The sequence below is a fragment of the Stigmatopora nigra genome, chromosome 15 (assembly GCF_051989575.1).
Source record: "Stigmatopora nigra isolate UIUO_SnigA chromosome 15, RoL_Snig_1.1, whole genome shotgun sequence".
NCBI classification, from domain to species: Eukaryota; Metazoa; Chordata; class Actinopteri; order Syngnathiformes; family Syngnathidae; genus Stigmatopora; species Stigmatopora nigra.
In genome coordinates, this window is record NC_135522.1 from 5,500,898 (window position 1) to 5,525,591 (window position 24,694).

Sequence of the window (24,694 nt, forward strand, 5' to 3'; positions counted from 1 at the left end):
CATTAGGTTTTGTCTTTCACATATAGATGAATATTTGTTCAACTTTTTGGTATATAAAATCCCTCACAGCATTGTGAATCTGCTCTTGAGAAGGCTTTTTCCAAACATTTTATTGTCATAATTGTTTGCTTTAATATCATTTGAGCACGCTCAAGCAGACAGCCAGAACGCCACACAAGAAACCAAAAACTGGGTAAAAGCAAAGGGAATCATGTACCCCATCTTAAACATTTTGGTTTCAATTTGTGAAATTCTTTCAGACATCTTTGCAGCAAATTTCTGCAATCATTTAACACTCCAAGCAAAAATCTTGGTCCACGTTTTATACAGATATAACTTCTGTCATTTTTGGAAAAAAAATGGGGGAAAAAATGGAATTGTTTTTTAAAAAAAAAACTAAATAAAAAAAAAAAAAAAAATAAATCATGTGATGAATTGAGCAGATCTAGTAGGTGGAGGGCCGGCTAACCCAGGAATGGCATAGCTGAGCTCTCAATATGAGAAAGCTGACTTGAGTGGACTTCATCTTGGATTTCACGGACTTAAAAACCGGTTACTCTTTAACACTTTTTTTGTGAAGCTGATCTTCAACACATGGAAGGTAGGCGTCAGGGGGAGATGCCTTTGCCGCTGACAACACTGGGCGGGTTATGACCGAGCTCCACCTAGTTAGTTCCAACCTGACTTTTATCCAATTAGCGTCTTCAGTCCCGCTCCGCAATCAGCTTCAGCACTTTACCGATGGCGATGGTCTTTCCTGAGACATCGAGAAAATCAAACATTGAGTACAACTGTCCCAAGCTATAAAACTAAATAGGTACATAACGAGTGCATGTGCTTTACCTTCATCCCGTAAGGTAAACCGTCCCATCTGAGGAAAGTCTTTAAAGGTCTCGAGGCAAATGGTCCCTGCTGTGCGCAAACGTGCGATGCAGACTTGATCTTGTTTCACAAATCGCGGCCGTGTCTTACTCTTCTCCCCTGACTTTTTGTCTACCATACAGATTAAGGCCTGAAGTAGGGAACGTTATCCAAAGTCAGTATTCTTCAACTCAGAAAGGACAACAATCAATGATCACCGTCATCAACCGATTTATTTACTTACCGTAATCTGCACTTCTTCAATGCACGTGTGAATGTGAAGGACAGCGTTATAACCAGGACAGATGATGGATTTGTGTTCTATGATGACAATCTAGGAGTGAAACAAGCATGGTTTGAAAAGGAAATGATACATAGGCATATGCATGCATCTGTTGGGCACTTCCAAACTGACCTGGGCATCGAAGGTCCGCCCAGAATGGCAGAGGTTCTCTGCATTACATAGGATGAAACCAGGAAGAATCTCCTCCTCTTCAATGCCTTTTAATCTCAATTTGAGATTTTCCCCAGGTCCTGCATCGTCCGTCTCCATGTCATCGGACAGCAGGCTCAACACCTCCACCACGTGCTGGTGGATAATACACAGACATTTGACGTTACAGGAACGTCTTGAAGCGACAATGGCGTCATAGGAACCGAGTTAAATTCTTACCCTGTTAGGCATCATGACAAGCTGTTGTGCTTTGCCGATTGAGCCTGACTCGAGTTTGCCGAGAATCACAGTGCCCATGTCCTGTAATAGACAAAGAAAACATCTCAAGTTTATCGCCAGGCTGAACATTTTGAAATCTCAGAAACATTACCAAGGTTGCACAGCTTGTTAATGTTTGTAAACAACCCACACAAGTAAAGTGTTACCTTGTATTTGTCTACAATGGGCATTCTGATTGGGCCATCACTCGATCTGTTAAAATGTGGCAAACTGTCCAGGTGTGGAATAAACGGTAAACCTCTGCAATGACAAATATGGATCAATATTAGAGTTGGAAAAACGGGATGGGGGGTGGGGTCTGTCTGTCCTGTGTTTCGACTTACGTGTACCAGGAGCACATATCAGTGGGTTCCTTCAGATTGGCCCCCGTTAATCCAGAACATGGCATAAAATGAATGTCTTTCTTTGGGTTGAAGCCCACCTTCTTCAAAAATGGCACAAGTTTCTCCTTACATTCTTCATACCTGAGTAATAAAACAGAACTGAATTGAATGCTTTTTATTGCCATTTTACAAGAAAAGACAGACATTGCAAACACTCTCCAAAGAGTCAAGCATTCATTAATTAACATACCTTTCTAGGCTCCAGTTGACTGTGGGGTCATCCATTTTATTCACCAGAACAATCAGGTGCTTGACACCAGCGGTTTTGGCCAACATGGCATGCTCTCGCGTCTGGCCACCTTTTTCAAAACCTGTTTCAAACTCGCCTTTTCTGGCAGAGATAACCTGGAGAAGGGAAAAGAATGTTTCTTAACTTTGGACATGTTATAAAACAAAGAACATTAAAAATGTGTGTCACCGATATTTTAATATTGCAGTTGAATGAATTGGTGTAAGATAACTGGACTAAAATTCCAGAGTTGGGCAAATTTGATAGGGATAGACACTGAATTTTGAAGATGGAGTATTTTCTAAACCCACCAGCACAGCCAGGTCAGCTTGCGATGCACCTCCAATCATGTTGGGAACAAAGCTCTTATGGCCTGGTGCATCTAAGATGGTAAAGTGCTTTTTGTCTGTCTCAAAGTACGCTCGGCCCACTTCTACCGTCTTGCCCTTGTCTCTCTCCTCTTGATTTGTGTCCAAAGCCCAAGAAAGATACCTGCAGACAGACAAAGTTGTTGCAATCTCATTTACCAACAAATATGCACAATATACGACCATAAGAGAGAACTTTTCCACATTATAAATTAACATGAATGACACAACCACTCACCAGGTTTCTCGGTTCTTTTCTTTTGCCTCCCTCTCGTACTTCTCCAAGGTCCTCTTATCTACCATGCCTGTGAGATACCTGATTGCAAGGAAAGAGAAAGTATGAGGTGAGATATTGTGTCTTTGTATCCACAAGTGAGACACTATGTGTGCCCCATTAAAGAGATAGTACAACTCACATGATTTGTCCGCCGATGGTAGATTTTCCAGCATCTGAAAAAGAAAGTAAATGGTTGTATGATTGGATGAAATGATCAAAAATGGCTAAAACATGTCTCATTCCACTATTGGCAACATGTTAAGCGATCAGCACAAAGAATAATTCTAATAGACAGTTTAATTTAATTAAGCTGGATGTCCAAACAATAAGATAATTGTTACATTCATTTTTTGGGTAACTGATCCATGTACTGTTCTGGCATACAAACATTTTCATCACAATAAATTAGTTAACTGCTTAGTTAGGATATCTATGTTAATTCTGATTTTGCACCACCCAGTGGTCAAAGTTACAACCATTAGAAAAATTTGACAATTTATGAGTGTTTTGACAGCATCGACAGGAAACCTGGTAAAAACTATTGTTCTTAAAAATACATCAACACAATGGCCATAAATGATGTGAATAATTTAATTGCACTGACCTACATGTCCGATAAACACGACATTGATGTGTTCCTTTTTCGGGGAATCCGACTGCATGATGGGTCCTTTGGGCGCGGGCGTTTCCTCTTCTTCTTCCACCATGTCTGTCCTCATCTCTTCAGTTGTCGCTGTTACTGCTGGACCACGATCACCACAGCACCCGCCTCCTGGCTCCTCCTCGTTGGGTTCGGCTTCTTTTTGGTCCCATGGTTCCTCTGGGGTCATCTCCGTGTCGCCATTCTCCAACGGACCTTTGAAAAGATTTAAGACTTATTAGCCCTAATTCATCAAAATAATCATTTTCTTTTTATACTTTTGAATTCCTGCATAATGTGTCTATAATCATTCAATACGGAGGAATTACATGCATTTTTCCTTTGTAAAAATGAATGGTGCATAATAAAGCAGATAGTGAGGGAGATTTATCAAGCTCGGGGGACCATTACCACAGGAGCTTTAGCTGCTAACGTCTTCACTTAATCTTTTCATGCACAAATTTTGATTTGCTTAACTAACTCACTGGCAACATTCATTTATCTGCTCTTCCAGCCCTGTGAGCAAGAAAAACACTTAATGATTGGACATGAAGAGGGTGAATGATCAGTAGGGAACCCCTATTGAGACTAATCTCCCATGTGAAATATAGAGCTGTCCTATTATTCCAATGTGTACCCCAAAGGTGTCCAGTGATACTTATTCATAAGGGAGTAGTCCACTCTTACATGTATTAGTCATACAGTTAAATGGACTTTTGAATAGGCACTGGGTGACTGCTATACTGTCACATTTGAAAAAGTCTACTCTATTTGAACTGGGAGGAGTGGTAGTGAGTGATTCATGCCAGTTCCCCCAGGCCAAATGGGTTTAACATCTATCACCGCCAATAGCAATGAACGAGTTTAGCTTGTCTACAAAGTTGAAATTCACAGCAGAGCTGCCACAGACATTCCTCCCCCCTCTCCGTGGAAAATAAGTAAACAACATAAAACAAGTGAAGTGCCCCTAAAAAAAGTGCTGTGGCCGGTCTGCAGATTTGCACGTTATACGACATCATATGATTGTATTGTGTCGACCATTGCGTAATTAGCGTTTTAAAAACTATTTACGCCTAAAGACTGGCCTTAAAGAATGACTCGATCAATCTTTATGCGTCACTATATCCACGTCACATCATACTAAGGTCAACATGCAATCGTCCAAGAAGGTTAGCTTTCACTCAAACGAATCAATTGGATTTTTAAAAAATCAACATTGACAAGCGTTTCAAGTTCCCTAGCTTTAAATTCCAACCATCAACAAAGCGCACCGTTAGACGAAGTAACGGTATAATTAAGTAAAACAGGGCGGTCCAACTCACATGAAACCACACCGGCTACATTAGCCTTTGTGGCTAACAAGCTAATGCCGGTTGGGCTTTACCAGACATTTAACACGCGTAGGAAAAGTGATACAATTCCAGAAAAACAGTTCACAACCCAATTTTAAACTTGGGGAGTTGGCGATAATTAGAATACAGGTCACTATACGTCTGATGGTTGTGAATTAAAAGTAGAAGACACGTTGGTTGGGATACACGCGTGTGCGGAACTCGAGGGTTAGCACCTGTACAGTCGGTCGTGCTCATGTTAACGACTAGCTTGTTGCTAACGTCCGTGCCCAACGTGACAGTCGGCTTACCCGTTGAATCGAGATGCTCCGGGTGTGCTTTCATGGTAAATGTCGGGACAAACTCGGCGGCGTTCACATTGGGAACAAAGGGTTTGGCATTCACGTTTAAGCTGGTGAAAGCAGAATCAAGCTGTCCGTCGATCGTGGCCTCCACATCGTCCTCTTGTTCCCAGGAATCGGGGGCAGTGTCTCTCGGGTCCATCGTGGGTTTTGAATTTTCACTACAGTCAGATTTGAGCTACGCAGTTCTCGGGCTCCGTTAAGTGTCCACCCAGTTCCCGGCGATCAGGCCACACCTTTGGCGGATAGATGGTGTTCCGACTCGGGGAGGAATGTTTTCAACCCGCCCTAGGTTGAAATATAGCGGCCGGTTTCTGTCGGTGGAGATGCCAAAGAGGATATTCGACTCAGCACTCCCGGAGAGCGTCCGCGTGAGCTCGTGCGTCCCTTCAACCGGACGTGCTGTTCGCAATGACACCTGGGATATGAAGTCGGAAATTTTTGCAGATAGCAACGTTAAGCCCGCACGTGAAATCAACAAGACTACACATCCCCTTGACCCTCTTCACCCTGTTCGCAGTAAATTTTTTAAATAATTGTTCTTTGTATATTTTGTATATTTTTCCCTGACAGTTTGTTATCAAAACTTGTTTCAAATTTTGGCATACAATAAAAATGAATTAAATTTAAAAATGACTGTTTCAAATGAGGAAAAATAAATATCAATAAAAGGTTAACATATTCAATTAAACAAGGGAAACTAAAAATGCTGACATTTCAATGGTAACCAATGAACTAAATGAATACCCTAAGGTTAAAAAGAGAATTCATGAAATAGAGGGTTAAAACAATCCAACTTTACTGTGTACACTTTTGTAACTCCATGTTTGATTATATGCATCTGCAGTGCCATTTTAATCATGTAATTAGTTTAATTTATTGAATATTTGCATAGAGGGCAGATAGAATGCGCCACATGACAATGTAGATCAGAGTTAAAGTGCTGTGCAATCAAATGTGTCAAAAATCATTTACATGGAGCCAAGCTTTTAACTGTACAAGGCAATTTCCCCATATAAAGCTTTCTTCATAAAATTATCATCTATCCCACAACCAGGCTTTTATAAGATTAGAACAGTTCCCACAGTTGTAAAAATAAGCATTCAGATAATGGTATTATTTTAATCTCCATTATGAAAAAAAATTCAAAGAAATAAATGATTACAATTAGAGGGACATTTTAATTTTGTCTAATAAGTTAGTTATCATTCAACCAAACCCCAAAAAAATGTGAACTCCCCAGGTGTAAACATGGATGGTTTGGGTTATTGAATTAATCCCTACGCAAAAATAACATAAATATGACAAGTCCTTCTTTTGTTCTGTGATTGAATGGCGACCAATCCAAGGTGGATAAATAGAATTGAACATGAATGGCGGGATAAATTGATAACCGGATGGACGGATGAAAATATATATACAGTAGCTCACCAGTGATTTAATTGTGGATTTCTTGTAATGCTGTTGTTGAACGGATGGATGCGCATCTGGGTTCATCTTGACGGATTAAACCAACTTTTGTGCAAATACAAAATCAATGAAGCCACTGGTCAAGTGAGAAGGAGTAGAAAAGAACATCACAGTGATACAATTCCCATGACCTTTTTTTAACTTTAAAAGGACAGAAGCTCTTCAAAAGAAGAATTAGACTCAGCTGCTTTGCGCTTTCACAACAGTTAAACGCATCATTTTACACGCCTTGTTAATCAGTTAGGCAAAGTACCATTATGGGGGCGTCTGGTCCTCTTGGCCTTCAAGCTTCCGCTCCTCTAAGATTCCTTTATCCTCTACCTGCTCACCCTGATTTTCCAGACAACAATCCTGTTTTTCTTCCGGAACGAGTTGACACGTAGAATCATCCTCTGGTGAATTTATAGAAATGGACGGGTCGATTCCAATCGACTCCTCACATTGTCCAATTAAACTTTGGTCACAGGAGTCGGAGGCTGTACCTGAGCGCCGAAACAACTTCTGACCTGTGATGGAAAAGTAAAGCGTGCTGATGAAGCTGTTTCCCATCCTCAAACATCATGGAGAAAACAGTCATTTGTGTATAGGTTTACCTTGCAATCTCTCTGTTGATAAGATGGGAGAGTCTTTGAGGGGAGGTCTGCCGGCCTGGGCTTTGCTGGAGTATGTCCCCTCTGTTGAATCTAAGGAACCTGTGAATAATGTGTTGCAATCCATTACACTGGTCTACAAAAAAAGGTCAAAAGTAACCTTTATATAGTTTTTGAGATACATTATTGGGGTGAAAAGTTAAAGCACCACAAAGTAACTTTTGCTTTTTGGTGATTTTGGCGACACAAGTGGAGAAAGGTTGTAGTTATATGCCTTATGGAATACTACTGCATCTTCTAGAGGAGGATCTGCCCAAGTGTTATTATCTCCATTTCTCCTAGTATATATATATCTTGAATAATTTAGCCAAGCAGCACTAAAGATTAGAAAAAAAACTGTAGCTTTGCTCATGATCTAAAGGGAACAGAAAAGATGAGTACTACACAAACCTGCCGCCAGGTTGAAGGTCCTCCCTTTAACTGATGTTTGAACAGGAGAAAACCAGTTTAAAACAGAGCCGACCACAGGAAGTTGTCTTAGCATGCCCTAAAACAACAAGAAGAATTTTTTCTTCCATTTCCACCTTTGGGGCACATTTCCCCGTGATTACCAACATACATTTTTAGTTAGTTAGAAAATAAAAGATCCTAATGTTAAAAGTTGAAATTCAAGCAACATGGCATCACTTACCTCCTCCATAAGTCTCTCATCATTGGCTTTTATCAATTCTAGCTCTGCATCTCGGATGCCTTTTCTCACCACCTCTGTCATGTTCTCCAGTAGCTAGATGGGAGATAATCAATTTATTAAAAAATGTTTACAATGACAAAACATTTTAAGGAATAATCTTGATGAGCAAAAATAGAAGAAATGCAAATTACTCTTCCATTCTCCTCAATGTCTCGACCCAGCATTGCTATCGTTTCCACCAGCTCTGCAACATCAACGTCATCTGCTACCATGCTTATAAAAATGCAGTCCTTCTGGCTCGCAAAATCCAGGCCTGGAAAGAAAAAATACATCTGAATAAGACAAAACTAAAAGAAACCCCAATGCCATTTTACCTTGACTAGGAGAAAAATATAAGGGTACAAACCAGTGGAGAATGTAATGTCAGTGTCAAGCTCTTGTAGTTTCTTCAGCAGTTCAGTGTTTATTTTCTTCAATTCCTTTTCTCTCCTGCTATCATCAATTCCCTCCACCTGAGGTTCGAATCTGAGTATTATGGGATCAAATGGCACATTATATCAGGGAAAAAATAGTTTTTTAAATGTCAATAATTTATTTCAAAGCAATCATTTGCTGAATTAAGCCTTACCGGACAGCTCCTAGACCTGGCCAGCCATGTTCTTCAATGTATCTGAGGTAGGGCGAGTGCTTGCGAAGCTCCTCTTTAAAGTCTTGGCTAAAGGCCATTGTGGAGGTCATCAAAGGCACCAGATCTAATAACTTTGTAACTAAGTTGTCAACATCTTCAGATTGAGTCCCCAAATCTGGAGAAGAAAAAATGACCACATTTAGACATTCCGGAACACGCTCAACAATATTACATGCAATCATTGTGGAGAGATATGGGTCTCTCAGGTGTATATTATACTAAAAGTCTGTTACCTGAAGCTGTTAGGAGCGGACTGAAACGCACACAAGTGCCTTCATCATCAAGCTCTACAACATCAACACCGCTGGCAGGGACTGTCTGGGCAAGCTGCTCGCCAAGCTACAAAAGAAAAAAAATATTCAGATTCCGTCAGAGACAATAATCCTTAAGAAAAATAATACATTAGAAATGACAAACCCATTTATTGAAGACGTCAAGTGTATCTTTCTCCCCGGCACAGTAAGCGTCACCTGAACCACTGCTGGATACTAACAAAACAGAGGAAATTCAATTTATGTTATTAAATTGACTTTTACATTTTTTAACAAATTCAAGATTCAAAATTCAAGTAATTTTAACTGTTCTTTATCAGGAATGATTTGTTGTTACAATATCAATGGTTTTTGTATGTAGTTTTATGTTGAATGAAAAAACCTTAAGCATACTATTCCCCAAAACAAACTATAAAACTTCTTACCTGAACTCAATTTGTGAGAAAACCTGAGTAGAACCACAGGAGAGTTGAATTCATCCTCGACCTGACAATTAAATAGAGAGTTATCTAAGATTTAATGACAAGGTCAATTTTAATGCAGAAAACATAATGGTATTAACTGATTGCCCGCCATTGGCTACATATACTCAGACATATTTATTTCGATTAAAAATCTATTTGGAATAAAAAAAACGACTAGTGTAGGAGTACAAAATATTTATATCAATGTAAGACCTACCAATGTTTTGATGGAGCTCACAGATTTGAGCTGCTGTAGCAAGTGTTGACTCTAAAGGTGAGACACAAAAATGTTAAAATTGAAGTCCAATCCTCTAACAAAAAATCATTTGGAGAGCCTTGGTGTGAAAGATAGAGTATTTTTAAGGCCATTGAAAAAAAAGACCAAAGATAAACCATAATTTAGACTACTGCTCTCTGAGAAAAATGGTTATGTAATCTGTGAACTCACCAGCAGGATGGCATGTCTTATCTTTTGAATGATTCCACCATTACCAAGGTGCTGCAAGGACAACCAAAGAGGTAACGCTCGCAGCTTCTCGACAGGCTGACTAGAAGTCAGACCAGCAGCCAGAGACTAAAACAAAGTGAAAGAAAGGATAGGAGTGAGTCAATTATAGATACAATAACTTTTTCAAGAAACAAAAATATATTTTAAGTACCAATAAATATCTGCCTAAGGCCAAAATGATGAAAATGTTGGTTGAGTATATTGGTACAAGCCTACCAGTGCAGGGTCTTCATGTCTATAGAGAGTGACAGCAGTCACAGCTGGCAGTCCCAGCCAGGGACTTGGTGTAAGTGTCATACTGTCACTTTTGGTTGCTTCCTGAAGGGGAAAAAGACCACCCAAAATAACAATAATTTCAATGGTGTGAAATGACTCCAATTTTGTATTTCATATGTACATGGAAAGCATTTAGGTTTACCATAACAGATGTTTCCTCCCCCAGCACCAGTGTGGCCAGATTTACCCTGCAGACATGGCAGATAAATTACGACTTATAGTCCAGAAAATACGATAGAAAACAGCCAGCTCACCCCTCCACATGAAGCCACATTTTGTACTGATCACACAAGTCCCTAAGGCGCCCCAATTTATCAGTATGACCAGCCCCAGGGGTACCTGAAAAAATTAAATTTGAAAACATACATTACTATTACATGAAAACATTCTTTAATCACTCCAGTTAAACATAGCACCTGAAAATATTTTCTTTACCTGCATTAGCGATTAACAACAATGGCATTTTTCCACTTTCTAAATCTTCTTTGATTAGATTTTCCAACAACGCAATGTCCTGTGAATACATTTTTGTATGTGTATTTATAGTATATGACAGTTTGTTTCCATAGGACTATATTTACATGCATTTTCCTACCATTTGATGTTGGGATCCAAAGAGAGTGTTGCATGGGACTGTACACAAACTGGAAAGAGGCAGGCCGAGCTAAAACAAAGACTGACATTAATCCACGTCTAAAACAGAACTTGGTTGTGCGGTACCTGGTTGCACATGTGCGGTCCCAGCTCAGGTCTGCCTGATGCACTCTGATAGATGATTGGCTGCTTCGAGGTGAGGACAGCGTAGCCCTCAGAAGCATAATCTTCATAGTTCGCATTGATGGCCAGTCGAAGTACTTTGACCACGCCTTCTCTGTCATCTTCATGGAAGTATGCAGAAGCATTCTCATATCTATAAATCAAAGTAGACAATTGTTTTATGGAGAAAAAAATGGACAATGAAGTACATGTTAGATGCAAATTTCTAAAGTCTCTTTCAGTAAACGCAATATTAAGTTGAATTTTGAGACGATTACCTGAAGAGTCGACAAAGCCAAAGCGTGGTATCGGACACGATTCGAGTGGTTAGCTTCCGCAGTCGCTCTCTTTTCAGCACAGAAATGTAGGCTGCCAGACTGTGACCCAGTAGTGCCATGTGACCTTGTTCACCAACGTTTTGCACCCCACTATGCAAAAAAACCCAGTATATTTATTTAAAAGTGAGATATGTCATTTTGTTGGTCACATTCTCCTAAACAAATCCACAAACTGTATTTTCCTTTGCTAAAAAAATATGATTTCAAATGGCAGCAGGGAAATTAGCATCATACTTACTGTGGCTTTGGATTTTCATCTCCCTCTTCTTCATGAATGAGGCTATGAACAAGCTGCAATATGGAGGCAATATCCTGACCACTGCAAAGAGAATCATGCAATGCATTTGAAGAACAACTTTAATAATTCTTTTTGACATAAACCTTTCATTGATAACAAAATGAACTTGTGCATCTTACTCTATCTGCAATGGGCCAGGTATGTTGGTTCTACTGACAAGTGAGCCATCTGTTCTTTGCTCCAGCACCCTAGTTGATAGACCACACAGGTGTAAAAGCACAAATTCTTCAGGTTCCTGAATAGCTGTTTACAGATTTCTTTGCGAAACCAGTTTAATGTAATTCAACTGTTGGCCACATGGTTTCAGCCTAAACTACAGTGTTGATGAGATATGATGAGGACGTGACCATTTATTTCAACTTGTAAACTGCTACATACTAGGAATGTGACAATTCATCAATACAGCGATATTTCATGATATATTTTGTATTATTGATATGCTTTTGATTTTTTGATAGAGCCGATACATTGGGGCCAAGTTCAATATGTTTTTTTTTTTGCACAGCAGACTGGTCTTTCTTGGGCATGTCAGTGTTTCAAAAGACTCACCCTTGCCCATCTTCCAAGATCCGCATGGCTTCAGTCAAGTTCTTGCCAACTTGAGCAAGTGGTGTGTCTACCATTTTTTTATGAAGTGCACCGATGTCCTGCAAAAGCATAAAAGACAGTACAAAGCGTGTAATGCAAATCAATACATGAAGTCAAGTTATTCAAAAAGGGTTAGTTGCACCATAATATCAAAATGATTATATACAATAATTGTTTTTGTTCTGGGATTTTTTAAAATGGATCTTGTGGTGTAACCCATATAATAAATGAATGAGTTTAATGGTAACATTTGAATAGAAGTCCACTTTCACCAAAAGAGGTAATTCAACGATGAAATGAAAATAACTTGGCGGAAAAAATAACATGGAAATCAAATCGAACCAATCAAGAGAGAAACTTAGACTTCATTAAAAAATCAAATAAAACTCGAAACATCGCCATAATGCATAAGAATAGAAATGTAGAACCATGCTTTGACAGGTGCATTGTTGCTGCGTGCTCCAATCCCGGAAGAGCCACCAAGTCATCCGCTTCCTTTACTATGTTTAAACGTAGATCACACGGAAGTAAAGCTTTCAAATCTACTGAAATATTAACGTAATTTAGCAAGGATCTCAGTGAATTAGGACGTTATGTAGCATGCTGTCATACAGCCGACTGGTTAGCATCCCACATCAAAGAAACCCCTTACCTTCACCGTCTCCTGTGATCGAAAGCTCCCCGATATCCGCGACAAAAGGAGAGGCCTATGGCAAAGTAATTTGACTCAATTCCGTCATGGATCTTCTTACGGGGGGAGAAAGGCTGATAAGTTGTGTGGCTCTAGTGTTAAACTCAAGCACTACGATTTACTTCCTGGTTCGGTGACAGGCTTTCCACGTTGGCAGCGTCGACGTCATGCGTAAAATCATCCAATCTGGTGGTGTCTGATCAAATATATCAAAACAAACGTATTTGTGTGATAAATGTATAACATTAATTTGTTTTGAATCGTATAGGAATAGTGCTATTTCAAAAAAAAAACCCTAAATCCTCTAATTAATTTGTTGACAAGTCGTTCTAAATTCAAGTCCCCTGATTGGTTGAGCTGAAGACACGTACATTGATTGTTGTCCTATCTTGAATGGATATATGGAAGTACATTTTTTTCCATTTGTAACTGTTTGTCCCAAATAAATAAATAAAAAAGGGTAAAACACTTTCAAGGCGGACTTTTTTTTTATTCAAATGGTAAATATAGCATTCTTGATTCTTTGTACAGGCAAAGGTACAATGCAAATTCTTTGTAAGTATGGGGGCATGCCTCCTAAATAGGTCATTCTTTTTAAAATATATATTTTAAGTTTTATTTTGGGATGGGATTTGTCTTTGTATTTTAAGAGTGGCTATATTAATTGATAATTGAATCATGAACCGTAGTTAAAATCATTAGATTACTTTACAATTGAAACAAATGGTGTTCCAATTTTGAGAGCCTCCTGTAATACAATGTTTGTAACATGAATAAGCTTTTTATAAACAGATAAGTGTTTCTTTTGCATTCAAAATACAATGGCTAAGTTATCCATCCACACCGAAAATATTTGCAGCTAATTCCTCGGCCATAACATGCATTCATGCGTTACTCATCTTGCACCAAAGCCTCCATTGGAGACAAGCATTCATCATTTCAAGTAGGCTTCTATGCAGTAAAATAATAGTAAAGCAAATGTTATTTTCCATTGGCATTACCGATACATGCACCTACTTGAGAACTGCTCCAACAATCTATTGTATAAATCTTTGGGAAAGCGAACAATAAGCGGATGAAAAATAAATATTTGCTTCACTTTTAAATGAGAGGTTTCTTAAATGATTTAGTAATAGAAATAACCTATTAAAATAGCTCTGTAAACATTCCACAAAAACTGTTGGAGCAACTGAGCACATGAAGAAAAGCATATAAGTGATATTTCAGCCATTACTTCATCATTGAAGCTCAAAATTCTAAACATAGTAGTTAAATTGAATTACAATTGAAACGCAACAAGAAACCATTTCTTTTTAACATTCTTCTGACCTGCTGTCCTCTTATAAAGCTGATTAGATTTTTTTTGTAATGTAAGCAATGTTAAACATTAAACTTGCCATTTATTTAATTTTGAGAAAATTGATGGTCAATTTCAGTCTTTTTGAGAGTCGATACTCAAGCCAGATTTTTCTATGAAATGTTCAGACTCACTTTTTTTGTCTCGTAAACCAAGTACCTTTTCTTCGCCTCTGTTCTGGTCATCTTGGATCTTTGTCCTCGTCTAGTATCCGACTCCGAGGAATTTCTTCATGTGCTCATACACCACATAGGAGATGCTAACAGCAGGAATGACTTTGAGAAAGTTGGGCGTAATGCCACGATACAGACCAAAGATACCTTCGTTGGATAAGATGTATTTAAACTGTCCCACCATGGTCAGTTTAGGATTATACGGTGAACTGTCTGGAAATAAAAAAAACACGGACAACTGTCAAAATGACTGTAAGACTCATTTGTTTCATTAGAGTTTCATACCCAAGTATCACCTTGTGCCTGCATCCTTGTTCGAATGAGGGCCAGCGGATATGACGCTAGCTGTCCACAAGTACTGGATACAGTACCACAGCCTAAAAGGACCAAAACACCTGGATCTGCAGAGTTTACACAGTACCTTTGAAGCCAGGCATTTTTAAGAGTCTGAAAGAATGACAAGTGACAAGTGTTACAACAATAACACTTTCAGGGACAGTATTCACTAGTACAGTGGATTGCTGTTCAAAAGTTGACAATTAGGACCCTTTATAGGGCTCACAGTTCATATTGTATTGTATTTGACTAAGACATGTTATAAATTGACATTGGAAGCTGACCTCATAAACAGCGAGGTCGATACCAGCGTAGGGGATGATGCCAATTGTATTTGGCAAGTAGCCTCTGTAAAATGCCCGGACTCCTTCCCTTTTCAGGATCTGTCTGGCACAGTCTGCCATTCCTGAGTACTGTCCTGTTGTTCTCAACGTGAGACGCGTTTTAAGCACCTACGAATTAGAAAAGAAAAAAAATCCATTGACAACCTAACATGTAATGTGAATTTTGTGAAGGCAAGACTTGAGACAAACATTGTGACCTCCATAGGGTAGATGATAGTCTGGGCTGTAGCTCCTGCTAAAGAACCCGCCAGGAATCTTTCTTGGACTCTTAAGCTTCCTCCCTCTCTGCTGCCACGGATCAACCACTTGATCTGAAGAACCAAAAGAACAATGCAAACAGATAGAAGGCTGGAACTGTGCTAAAATGTTCATAATCTCTTTTGATAACAGACTCAGATTGATGTCTGAAAAATGTGACATGATTACAAAATGAAAGAGTGGTACAAGTGTCAACTGAATTTATTAAACAAACCTGTTCATAGGCCATAAACTTGATTGCAGATTCTGGGGCAATCTTGAGGACATTGATTCCATTTCCCCTCCAGAGGGAGGAGACACCTCCCTCCTGGATCATCCCCCTTAGCCCCGACCACAGGTTTTTTCCATGAGACATGGAACCATGTACCTTGACACAAAAACACAAACCAGGCCAAGAGTCTTATTATATCTTGTGCTAAATATGAGTACAGATTCCCTCCTAAGTGCAGTACTAATTCTCTTGTGAATGAGATTTTTACACTCTCTTGATGACATGTTCAAAATCCTAATCAAACTCTACTCACTGCTTGTAAGACGTTAAAGCTAAAAACTGTTGTTTCCAATGGTGCAATTGAGGGGTCTCACCTGCAGAAAAACTTTGAGGCGATCCAGAGGAGCAGTTCCTGTCCTGGACACGGCGCCTGCCATTGCTCCAGCAACCAACTGCCTCCATACCAGACCAGATCGTCTTTCCTTCTCTGAGAACTCATCTGGCACCGTCAAATGTTCCCCAATGTCAAACATCTTCCGATAATTTTGAGATCAGTGAATTTCAAAATTAATTTCAGTACACTGCTCAATTGGTATCAATGCAAATGCAGCAATATAGCAGATAGGCAATGTAGGTACTACAAATTAGTCATTTGAAGCAACAAGTGTTGGCTTTGGCTTGTGTATAAAATAGAATATCTCTTTAAATCTGTCAATATTAGAATTATTGGCATCACTATTTGAATGAAATACTGTTTAGAAGTACTTAGTTGTGTAACAACATAAGTGAATGTATATATCAGAATCTTTTTCCCACTAGGGATTGAACCCTTGATCCCAGAACTGTGAGGCGATGTGTTAACCATCCCCCTCACCGTGCCACCATGGCAGTTTATGTTCAACTCATTAAAGGAAACGGACAAAGTCCACACTTCATATTTACTCAAGGAGTTTCTTCTGTGTCTTTGACACAGGTTTATGCTGTAAACTGATATAGCCACAAATCTTTCTACTTTCTAATCTCAAAGATTTCCAAATTTGATGTATGTGGCGCAGTATGACTGACATGAACATTTTCAATCAATAACATGAATTTATTGACTCACATGGGAATGTTTCCAGTAGTGGACAATCTCCTCCACGTTGTGGAAAGGATTGAACAAGAAGTGATCTCGCCATTCTTTCCAGTTTATGGTCATGGTGCCATCCTTGTCCATGCTAGAACATTTAAAACGTTTTTGTAAGTTGGGTCATGGTAAAAATAGGTCATAAATAATGCATTGTATACAATTATGCCATTCATCAGACTATAAATTGCACTATCCCAAAAATGCACAAAGAGGAAAAATATGTGTAAATGGCACCGGACTACAAATCACATGTTTTGGGGGAATAAAACATTTCATATTACCTTTGGAGTATTCTGGAGGCCTGCTCTTTAGTAACCTCAACTCCAAGTTTATGCAACAAGTGCTGGATCTCTCCAAGATCAATTTTACCTAAAAAACAAAAACAAGAAAAAAAGTCTGTTTGTACAATGTATATTGTCACTGCAATAAAACTAAACATAGAGTTTTATTTGTTATAGATAGCTGGAAAGCAAAGTATCTAAAGCCCAAAGAATTTCATAGGTCAATACCATCATTATTCCGATCCAGGCTGTGAAACATGAGCCATAGCCTTTTCTCATGAGCTTGCAGGTACTGGGAGAACTCTTGGAAGTCCAGCAATCCATCATGATTGATGTCACTCTCTAGGACTATCTGTGGCGAAAGATGGGAAATGTTCAAAATGATAAATTAGTCCATGTTCTAATACACAACTTCATTCCACAGAAGTTAACATTGCAGAAGATCACCTGAGCCCCCTTGTGGTTTGTCATAGTAACTAATATACTGACCACAAGTCTCCATACATTAAAATAAAACGAAAAACACATCCTTTAAATTAGAATTTTAGAATTAGATATGTATATACTAGTGATTGTGAATATTTCTCATTTAGATGTATTATTTTGATTTATATAGAAAATATTAAATATGTTGTTATTTATTCAACATTTGAATCTAACAAAAATAGTTGTAGAAAAAACTAACATCAAAAAAATCGTTCAGAGCTCATTGCAAATATTGACATGTGACAAAATAATAAATATGACAATATGTTGCTGTACTTTGCTACTAGCGCCCCATATGATTAGACTTTGCCTCATATACCACGGGTCAGGAACCTTTTTGACAGAGAGAGCCATAAACAATTCATATTTTCAAATCGTATTCCTTAAGAGCCATGATTATAATTAAAAACGAAATGTGTGCATTTATTTTAGTATCAGAGAGTATGCATGCAGAAAGGTCTCACGAGCCATATGCAACCATCAAAAGAGCCGGATATGGCTCACGAGCCATATGCAACCATCAAAACAGCCGCATATGGCTCTTGAGCCATATGCAACCACCAAAAGAGCCACATATGGCTCACGAGCCATATGGAACCATCAAAAGAGCCATCAAAGAGGGTATATAATATATACTGTGCTTATTCCACCCACACTGCATTTATTACGGCGTGATAACCTCTGAATATACGAAAGAAACTTGAGCAGCACATTATATAATACTAGAAAAAAATTCTGAAGATTAGCAAGCGTAGCACGATGCCCATACAATAAGGTATTTTTTTTTTCTTCTCCAGATGTCCTGCTTTTACCTCTTCAGCCTCTCCCTGGTGCAAACCTCGAGCAGCCAGTCCAATTCGCAGCTCACTGACATCAACTCTACCATCTCTATTCAAATCCAATTGCTCGAACAGCACTGCATATCTCCTTTGCTGTTTTATCTCCAAAGATGCGTGGTTTTCTATCCTCGCTTCCTTTTCACTGCTTGGAATTTGATCGCAAATATTCTCGTCTTTCTCTCCCATGAAGATGAGAACGCTGATGGTTTCCCTTAATAATCAGAAATATTAAAAATGACGCTAAAGCACGCTGCGCAGCAATCGGTCCTTCTGTGAGAACAAATGGACGAGGAGGTGCTCGTGCGCTGCGGTTTTCATTAGTCACCGAGTGAGCCGCGTCCTGCGAGAAATCGTGGGTGATCAATTGTGTCACGTGACATACAGTTACTCATCCATTCTCATGCGTCTTTGCCAAGATACAACACAATGTATCATAACATACACAAACCATATAACTCTCAACTCCAACAAGTAATTGAATAACACTCAGTAATAATGATTCAGTACCATCTTTTGAAAAATACCCAATTTGGAGTTTCTAGTCAAGACTGAAACTCATACTGTACATACAATCAATCATTCACCATCTGTACGAGTGTCAAGGGGGTGCTGGAGCCTATACCAACTATCTATGGGCACCAGGCGGACAACACCCTGAATTAGTAGCCAGCCTGTCGTAGGGGACAAGGAAATAAACAAACTCAGTAGATAATAGGTAACAATGAATCATCTGTCATTTCTTTTAATTACCTGTGATTGGCTAGCAAGCAATTCGGGGAGTGCGCGTAACTGGGATAGGCTCTAGCACCCCGGCAACTCTCGTGAGGGTCAACAGAAGGGAAAATGAATATTTAAATTTCTATTCCATCTGTTGTGACATACATGTCTCTGTATGAGACAAATGAACTGTTGATAGTTTACTTGCTAATAATAGCAGGAGAGGATTTTGCACAGTGACGCATAGGGATAGAAAAGCTTGGAGTCAGCATTCACAGGCTATTGCATGAGATTTTACAGTCTGTATTGCACGCAATTCTCTCCAAGGACATCCCATGTTGTGCTTATTTAATAAGTTGGCTGTGTAAACTATATACTGTATATATATATATACATATATACATACACATACTACACACATACTATATATACATATACACATACATACATATATACATACACATACTACACACATACTATATATACATATACACATACATACATATATACTATATATTATTTATAAACTGATTTTGATTTATATGTGACACTACATTTTATATTACAATACTAGAGGCCTTGCCGCAATGATTATCATCATTATATTTATTAATGCAGAAGTACATTTAGAAATAAGTCAGTGTACTGACCTGTCACTTTTGTATTTTGGATTTGACCTTATTTTGAACATCCTCGCTATCCGTAGTCAGGTTCGTGCCAATATTTCAACAGGATCTGAGGAGCGACTCACATATTAGCATTGCTATTGGAGTCATTCTGGTAATAGTTTGCAAAAAGGCATACTAGTATTAAAGATGCCTCTGCCTGTGCAGGTTTTTAACTTTCAGGTAAGTGCGTCGCTTCTTCGTGTGCATATATGCAGTCAGCTAGCTGATGTTAACCATGAAATTGACAGGAACGTATTAGCTAGTTAGCCGGCTAAGCTACAGATCGCAACCTAGTGAAAAATAAACAACACTGAGTAACGTGATTAGAGCAACAGTTTAGTGTACTTGTGAAATTGTACGTTTCAAATTGTGCTTGATCTCGTTTTTACGCGAATGCTACGGACAAGCTCCTAAATGTTTAAGTACTCAGTGCGATTGATTTTCACCAAATACACATTTCCCTGTCCTCCCATGTGATAACAGCATGCAAATATATTAAAATAGGCTTGCCTTTCAGTATTAAGCAAACCTCAGTTACATCTGAAAGAACTGTCTTAAACAAGGCCTCGGCTTGTTTACATGTAAAGAACAGCTAACGCTAGACAGCAATGACAAGTTCATCTATTGAGAAGATCATGTTTTGCCCAATGGTTTCTCCTCACTGCCTTCAATATATAACTAAATTAACTGCTAAACTATATTGAAATTGAGGCTAACATCCTTGGAAGTTGAAGTTATATTTTTGAATTTGTATTGGACAATATGGATTGTACATAAATGTACTAATTAAAGGTAGATGAACAAAACTGCAATTCCAACACTACTTATTTAAGTCTGCCTGGTACTTTTTAGGGAGCTGTGGAACCTATGCAGATTGATGCAGATCCTCAGGAGGACCAGCAAAATGCTCCAGACGCCAACTACATAGTGGAGAACCCAACTTTGGTACTTGTCAAAACACTCAATTGTATGTAGTTCTATTGTATGTTGTTCACACTTGAAATTTTTTTTCTTTGTAGGACCTAGAACAATACGCAACCAGTTACAGTGGACTGATGCGTATTGAGAGACTCCAGTTTATTGCGGAACATTGCCCTCAGCTTAGAGTGGAATCCCTGAAGATGGCGCTAACATTTGTACAAAGGACTTTCAACGTTGACACTTATGAAGAGGTCCACCGCAAACTAACGGATGCCACACGGTAATGTACTGCTATTTTAGCTTTGGAATTACTATTTCTGTTAATGTCTCATCATGGTCTGAATGATTGGAAATTAAACATAATCACTTTCTAGTGTGTGTGTTTCTGCACAATTACCTACCTCAGTAAGTTGTAAAAAAGTATTCAATGAAAAATACTTCCTTATTTTGCCTTTAGGGAAGTGCAGGTTGTACCAGAAGTACCCCCCGAGGGTGGGGTGGTCCCCCCTCCTTTAGATTCAGCATGGGCTGAGTCCACCCGGAAGAAGGCTCTGCTTAAATTGGAAAAACTGGATACTGATCTGAAAAATTACAAAGGAAACTCTATTAAAGAGAGCATCAGGTGTGATGACAGTATTGTAAACACAAGATTTGCACATGATTGTTAGCCATTTCGATGAGTATCATTATACTTCAGTAAAATGGTACTAATACTTGCTATGTGCCCATTTTTTTAGGAGGGGACATGATGACTTAGGGGATCATTACCTGGACTGTGGTGACCTCAGTAATGCCCTCAAGTGCTATTCTAGAGCCAGGGACTACTGTACCAGTGCTAAGCACGTCATTAACATGTGTCTGAATGTAATCAAGGTAGAGCAAGTTACACTATTATTATTTTTCTTTCCGATTGTATACCCAATACAAATGGTGGTCGGGCTTGGGAATGTTTTGACTGGTTTCTTTTTCCCACAGGTTAGTGTCTATCTCCAGAACTGGTCCCATGTACTGAGCTATGTCAACAAGGCAGAATCCACACCAGAGATTGCAGAGGTGAGCATTGCTCTACTGGAAAATAATGCTTATCTTCTGTTTTTCTACACACTTTTGGCACAACTACTTTTTCTTTTTATGCAGCAACGAGGAGAACGAGACAGCCAAAATCAAGCAGTTCTTACCAAATTAAAGTGTGCTGCAGGTAAGAAAACTTTTTTATGTTTTGAATGCTTGCTCCACTATTGCTTTGGGGAGGTATTCTTTGGGGGTGCCATATTATGAGACTCCTTTATTTATATTTCAGGTTTGGCTGAACTGGCTTCTCGAAAATACAAACCGGCTGCCAAGTGCTTTTTGCAGGCTTCCTTTGACCACTGTGACTGTCCGGAGGTAAGCCCTGGACAGAATGTAAGCTGAATTTAAGATTATTGTTCCGGCCATATTCAATGACACTTTGATAGTTCGAATTGTTCGGACAATACTGATATAACTCATGAATGTCTATTCAGCTTTTGTCACCTAGTAATGTAGCAGTCTATGGAGGTTTATGTGCTCTGGCCACGTTTGACAGACAGGAGCTTCAACGTAATGTCATCTCCAGCAGGTGAGATATTAGATTTTTGATTAGATGTTTTTTTTCCAAACATGACACTAATGTATGTTTTTTTTTTCTCTCCCTCAAGCTCATTTAAGTTATTTCTAGAATTAGAACCTCAAATTCGGGATATCATATTCAAGTTCTATGAATCAAAATATGCGTCTTGTCTCAAGCTACTGGATGAAATGAAGGTAAGGCCACAGGTTGTAGAGATTGTATGAACAAACATGGAATAAAATGGTGTCTGTGGATAACTGATCATTGTTTTTTGGCCTCCAGGATAATCTTCTGTTGGATATGTACTTAGCCCAACACGTTCGGACACTTTACAGCCAAATCAGAAACAGAGCCCTTATCCAGGTAATTCACTATTATTAAACGATTTGTTTTTGCACTGCTTTTGGCTTGACATTTGTTCTTGTCTTTTCAGTATTTCAGCCCCTACGTTTCAGCAGACATGACCAAGATGGCTCAAGCGTTCAATACTACGGTGGCAGCTCTGGAAGATGAGCTCACTCAACTCATCCTGGAGGGGCTCATTAATGGACGTATTGATTCTCACAGCAAGGTAAAAAAGATGTGCTACACTTTGAAAGGATGACATTTTGATAGGCATGGTTGAAATTGGATCATTTTCATGACAGATTCTGTATGCGAGGGACGTGGACCAGAGAAGCACTACGTTCGAGAAGTCCCTGCATATGGGCAAAGAGTTTCAGAGACGAGCCAAAGCTATGATTCTCAGAGCAGCTGTGCTTCGCAATCAGATCCATGTCAAGGTAATAGAGTAAAAATATTTTATGTTAGTGCTTTATTACCCAGTTGATGTCTGATTCCAAATGAATTATTCAAATTGCACACTGGACAATAAAATCCCCTGCCCAAATTTGGAAATGTCTTTTTTTTTTCGAAAGTACATGTATATAACAAAGAAATATTTGACTCATGTCCCACCCCACCAAACAAAAAAATCCACCAGTAAGTCCCTTTGTTATAAAAGACACAGGATCCAATCAGTGAGAGAAAAAAAGTAGAGGTTTAGGCTTAAAATCCCACTAGTCAGCATGAATTAGATCCCAGATTTGTGTGAGGTGGAGGCTCCCTCTAGTGGTATTTAACTCAGTGAATAGTATTACTTAAATTGAGCTAATCCAGTTGTTTTTAGAAATAAAGGGGCAGCTTTGAGGTTAATCAGTGACCCAACAGGGATTGTAATAACTAACCTGTGTCCTCCTTGCTCTTTTCAGTCTCCTCCCAGAGAAGGCAGTCAAGGTGAACTGACACCAGCCAACAGTCAAACGAGAATGAGCACCAACATGTGACATCAACCGGACGGAGGAAAGGATCATTCAACCAACCATTCTTCGACGTTACTCAACTCACCTCAGTCCACCTTCTAGTTTCTTTGCTGAAGACAGAACACGCAGTGAAAAGACTGATGATGATCTGGATGGAGCTCCGTGATCACTTCTCACAAAAAGCCTGAAATAATGTGGCAATGTAATTAAGAAAGAAAAGAGTGTGGAAAGTCAGCACTTAAGCTGTAGCTGGTTGGAGGTGCACTTTTGCTCTGCTTACTATTCACGGAGGACTTGTGAACAGAAAAAATGTTTTAAAATAAAATGCCTTCCAAAAAATTTGAGTTTTGTATGGTTGTGTTTATCACTTACATGAGAACACACAAATCTAAAGGCTTGAGCTGACTCTTTAACCCTTTCATGCACATGGTAAAATAATTTTCTAAAACTAAAAATGAGGCCCAAACACACAAATTATTCCTCTTCTGCTCAATCTTAAAATTTCCATCCAACTGCATCTAATCACAATTTTATTCAGAACTCTGACTCAAAGAAATCTTGTCCCTGTAAACATCCAGCCCCTGATAAAAATATGCTACCTTATAAATTCCAAGACTGGCTGGAATTTGCATCTAAATGCCTTTCCATATTATACTTACCTGAATGCAGTATGAGCCACTGGTCCACCTAAAAGGAATTTTCCTGAGAATCACCTTGCAAACATTTTCCCCCCTCACAATTCTGAGTCTTATTCAAACTATTCCACTTTCAGTAAGTAATAATCATCTGCAACTTAAATAACCCTCATCGTGTCCTACTTCTTTTGCCACCCCTTCCATGTTTTTTGCTCAGCCATCATCTCTTTCATGTCTCTTGCACTCGCTCTCTGCCCCGATTCCTCTTATGCTTTTGTCATTCAATATCTATCTCTTATCATGCGCACAAACAGCCCCAGGGGAAGGATTTGCTCCCGCTCACACACCACAAAATGATGGCATGCGCATCCATGCAAGGACAACCGCACACACACACACACACTACGTACATCATGCTATACACAGATATATATATTACATCATCCAAAATAGGCTTTCTGTTATTGTGTTTTTATCCCTAAGCACACTTAAAAATCGAACCCATGAGCTTCCGGTTGTGAGACATCCACCATTCCCCTTAAGGCGTGTGATTATGAGCCAAAAACATGACAGTTTAACTGATGAAATTAATAACCCAATTCAAAATGCATGCACTAAAGACGTGTGAACATT

General features: G+C 39.0%; 4 protein-coding genes across 10 annotated transcripts; 1 reads left to right on the forward strand and 3 right to left on the reverse strand.

The window, feature by feature from the left end:
• Positions 1-90: 90 nt before the first annotated feature.
• On the reverse strand, positions 91-5,607 carry gspt1l (G1 to S phase transition 1, like). The gene is made up of 13 exons (XM_077735021.1): positions 5,134-5,607; positions 3,456-3,707; positions 2,991-3,024; positions 2,813-2,890; positions 2,518-2,698; positions 2,168-2,322; positions 1,918-2,058; positions 1,741-1,834; positions 1,535-1,615; positions 1,277-1,450; positions 1,106-1,195; positions 844-1,012; positions 91-757 (listed from the first exon to the last, which is right to left on the reverse strand). Exons 1-13 carry the CDS (start codon positions 5,324-5,326, stop codon positions 705-707), a joined length of 1,695 nt encoding a protein of 564 aa, XP_077591147.1. The 5' UTR covers positions 5,327-5,607; the 3' UTR covers positions 91-704.
• Positions 5,608-5,959: 352 nt separating this feature from the next.
• On the reverse strand, positions 5,960-12,992 carry pdxdc1 (pyridoxal-dependent decarboxylase domain containing 1). 3 transcript variants are annotated; one of them, XM_077735025.1, is made up of 24 exons: positions 12,552-12,626; positions 12,085-12,182; positions 11,655-11,723; positions 11,476-11,556; positions 11,178-11,327; positions 10,864-11,053; positions 10,739-10,807; positions 10,579-10,657; positions 10,398-10,482; positions 10,286-10,331; positions 10,084-10,185; positions 9,808-9,933; positions 9,577-9,627; positions 9,321-9,381; positions 9,041-9,111; positions 8,857-8,962; positions 8,564-8,738; positions 8,342-8,460; positions 8,127-8,248; positions 7,936-8,028; positions 7,695-7,791; positions 7,248-7,346; positions 7,137-7,160; positions 5,960-7,046 (listed from the first exon to the last, which is right to left on the reverse strand). In XM_077735025.1, the coding sequence occupies exons 1-24, from the start codon at positions 12,609-12,611 to the stop codon at positions 6,910-6,912; spliced, it is 2,310 nt and encodes a 769-aa protein (XP_077591151.1). In that variant the 5' UTR covers positions 12,612-12,626; the 3' UTR covers positions 5,960-6,909. The 3 variants fall into 3 exon arrangements, with proteins under 3 accessions (XP_077591151.1, XP_077591150.1, XP_077591149.1); XM_077735024.1 differs by lacking the exon at positions 12,552-12,626 and adding an exon at positions 12,776-12,992 and having other exon boundaries at positions 5,960-7,160; XM_077735023.1 differs by having other exon boundaries at positions 5,960-7,160.
• Positions 12,993-13,302: 310 nt separating this feature from the next.
• LOC144208550 (mitochondrial adenyl nucleotide antiporter SLC25A23-like) lies at positions 13,303-20,881 on the reverse strand. 4 transcript variants are annotated; one of them, XM_077734464.1, is made up of 10 exons: positions 19,596-20,881; positions 17,132-17,255; positions 16,904-16,991; positions 16,599-16,710; positions 15,868-16,026; positions 15,497-15,649; positions 15,222-15,335; positions 14,965-15,132; positions 14,641-14,791; positions 13,303-14,557 (listed from the first exon to the last, which is right to left on the reverse strand). In XM_077734464.1, the coding sequence occupies exons 2-10, from the start codon at positions 17,160-17,162 to the stop codon at positions 14,376-14,378; spliced, it is 1,158 nt and encodes a 385-aa protein (XP_077590590.1). In that variant the 5' UTR covers positions 17,163-17,255; positions 19,596-20,881; the 3' UTR covers positions 13,303-14,375. The 4 variants fall into 4 exon arrangements, with proteins under 4 accessions (XP_077590590.1, XP_077590588.1, XP_077590591.1 ...); XM_077734462.1 differs by lacking the exon at positions 19,596-20,881 and adding an exon at positions 18,202-18,693; XM_077734463.1 differs by lacking the exon at positions 19,596-20,881 and adding an exon at positions 18,202-18,882 and having other exon boundaries at positions 14,385-14,557; positions 14,630-14,791.
• Positions 20,396-23,450, forward strand: gps1 (G protein pathway suppressor 1). 2 transcript variants are annotated; one of them, XM_077734466.1, is made up of 13 exons: positions 20,396-20,558; positions 20,633-20,814; positions 20,992-21,156; positions 21,272-21,407; positions 21,510-21,587; positions 21,672-21,732; positions 21,835-21,938; positions 22,040-22,134; positions 22,214-22,319; positions 22,408-22,488; positions 22,559-22,696; positions 22,773-22,907; positions 23,376-23,450. In XM_077734466.1, exons 1-13 carry the CDS (start codon positions 20,481-20,483, stop codon positions 23,448-23,450), a joined length of 1,434 nt encoding a protein of 477 aa, XP_077590592.1. In that variant the 5' UTR covers positions 20,396-20,480. The 2 variants fall into 2 exon arrangements, with proteins under 2 accessions (XP_077590592.1, XP_077590593.1); XM_077734467.1 differs by having other exon boundaries at positions 21,835-21,920.
• Positions 23,451-24,694: the final 1,244 nt, after the last annotated feature.

What these genes read in the sequence shown, in the direction of transcription:
- gps1 (XM_077734466.1), top strand. Translation starts at nt 20,481, where the DNA reads ATGCAGATTGATGCAGATCCTCAGGAGGACCAGCAAAATGCTCCAGAC. An exon ending in AAACTAACGGATGCCACACG is followed by an intron (nt 20,815 to 20,991) that starts GTAATGTACTGC and finishes TTTTGCCTTTAG; the next exon opens with GGAAGTGCAGGTTGTACCAG. An exon ending in CCACACCAGAGATTGCAGAG is followed by an intron (nt 21,588 to 21,671) that starts GTGAGCATTGCT and finishes CTTTTTATGCAG; the next exon opens with CAACGAGGAGAACGAGACAG.
- gspt1l (XM_077735021.1), bottom strand. Translation starts at nt 5,326, where the DNA reads ATGGACCCGAGAGACACTGCCCCCGATTCCTGGGAACAAGAGGACGAT. An exon ending in TTGTCATGATGCCTAACAGG is followed by an intron (nt 1,451 to 1,534) that starts GTAAGAATTTAA and finishes ATTATCCACCAG; the next exon opens with CACGTGGTGGAGGTGTTGAG. An exon ending in TTGAAGAAGTGCAGATTACG is followed by an intron (nt 1,013 to 1,105) that starts GTAAGTAAATAA and finishes TCCCTACTTCAG; the next exon opens with GCCTTAATCTGTATGGTAGA.
- LOC144208550 (XM_077734462.1), bottom strand. Translation starts at nt 18,414, where the DNA reads ATGGGAGAGAAAGACGAGAATATTTGCGATCAAATTCCAAGCAGTGAA. An exon ending in ACCAGGGAGAGGCTGAAGAG is followed by an intron (nt 17,256 to 18,201) that starts GTAAAAGCAGGA and finishes CTTTCGCCACAG; the next exon opens with ATAGTCCTAGAGAGTGACAT. An exon ending in AACAAGGATGCAGGCACAAG is followed by an intron (nt 14,558 to 14,640) that starts GTGATACTTGGG and finishes TTTTATTTCCAG; the next exon opens with ACAGTTCACCGTATAATCCT.
- pdxdc1 (XM_077735023.1), bottom strand. Translation starts at nt 12,611, where the DNA reads ATGACTTGGTGGCTCTTCCGGGATTGGAGCACGCAGCAACAATGCACC. An exon ending in GATGAAAATCCAAAGCCACA is followed by an intron (nt 11,328 to 11,475) that starts GTAAGTATGATG and finishes TTTTTTGCATAG; the next exon opens with TGGGGTGCAAAACGTTGGTG. An exon ending in CCAGGTCTAGGAGCTGTCCG is followed by an intron (nt 8,461 to 8,563) that starts GTAAGGCTTAAT and finishes CATAATACTCAG; the next exon opens with ATTCGAACCTCAGGTGGAGG.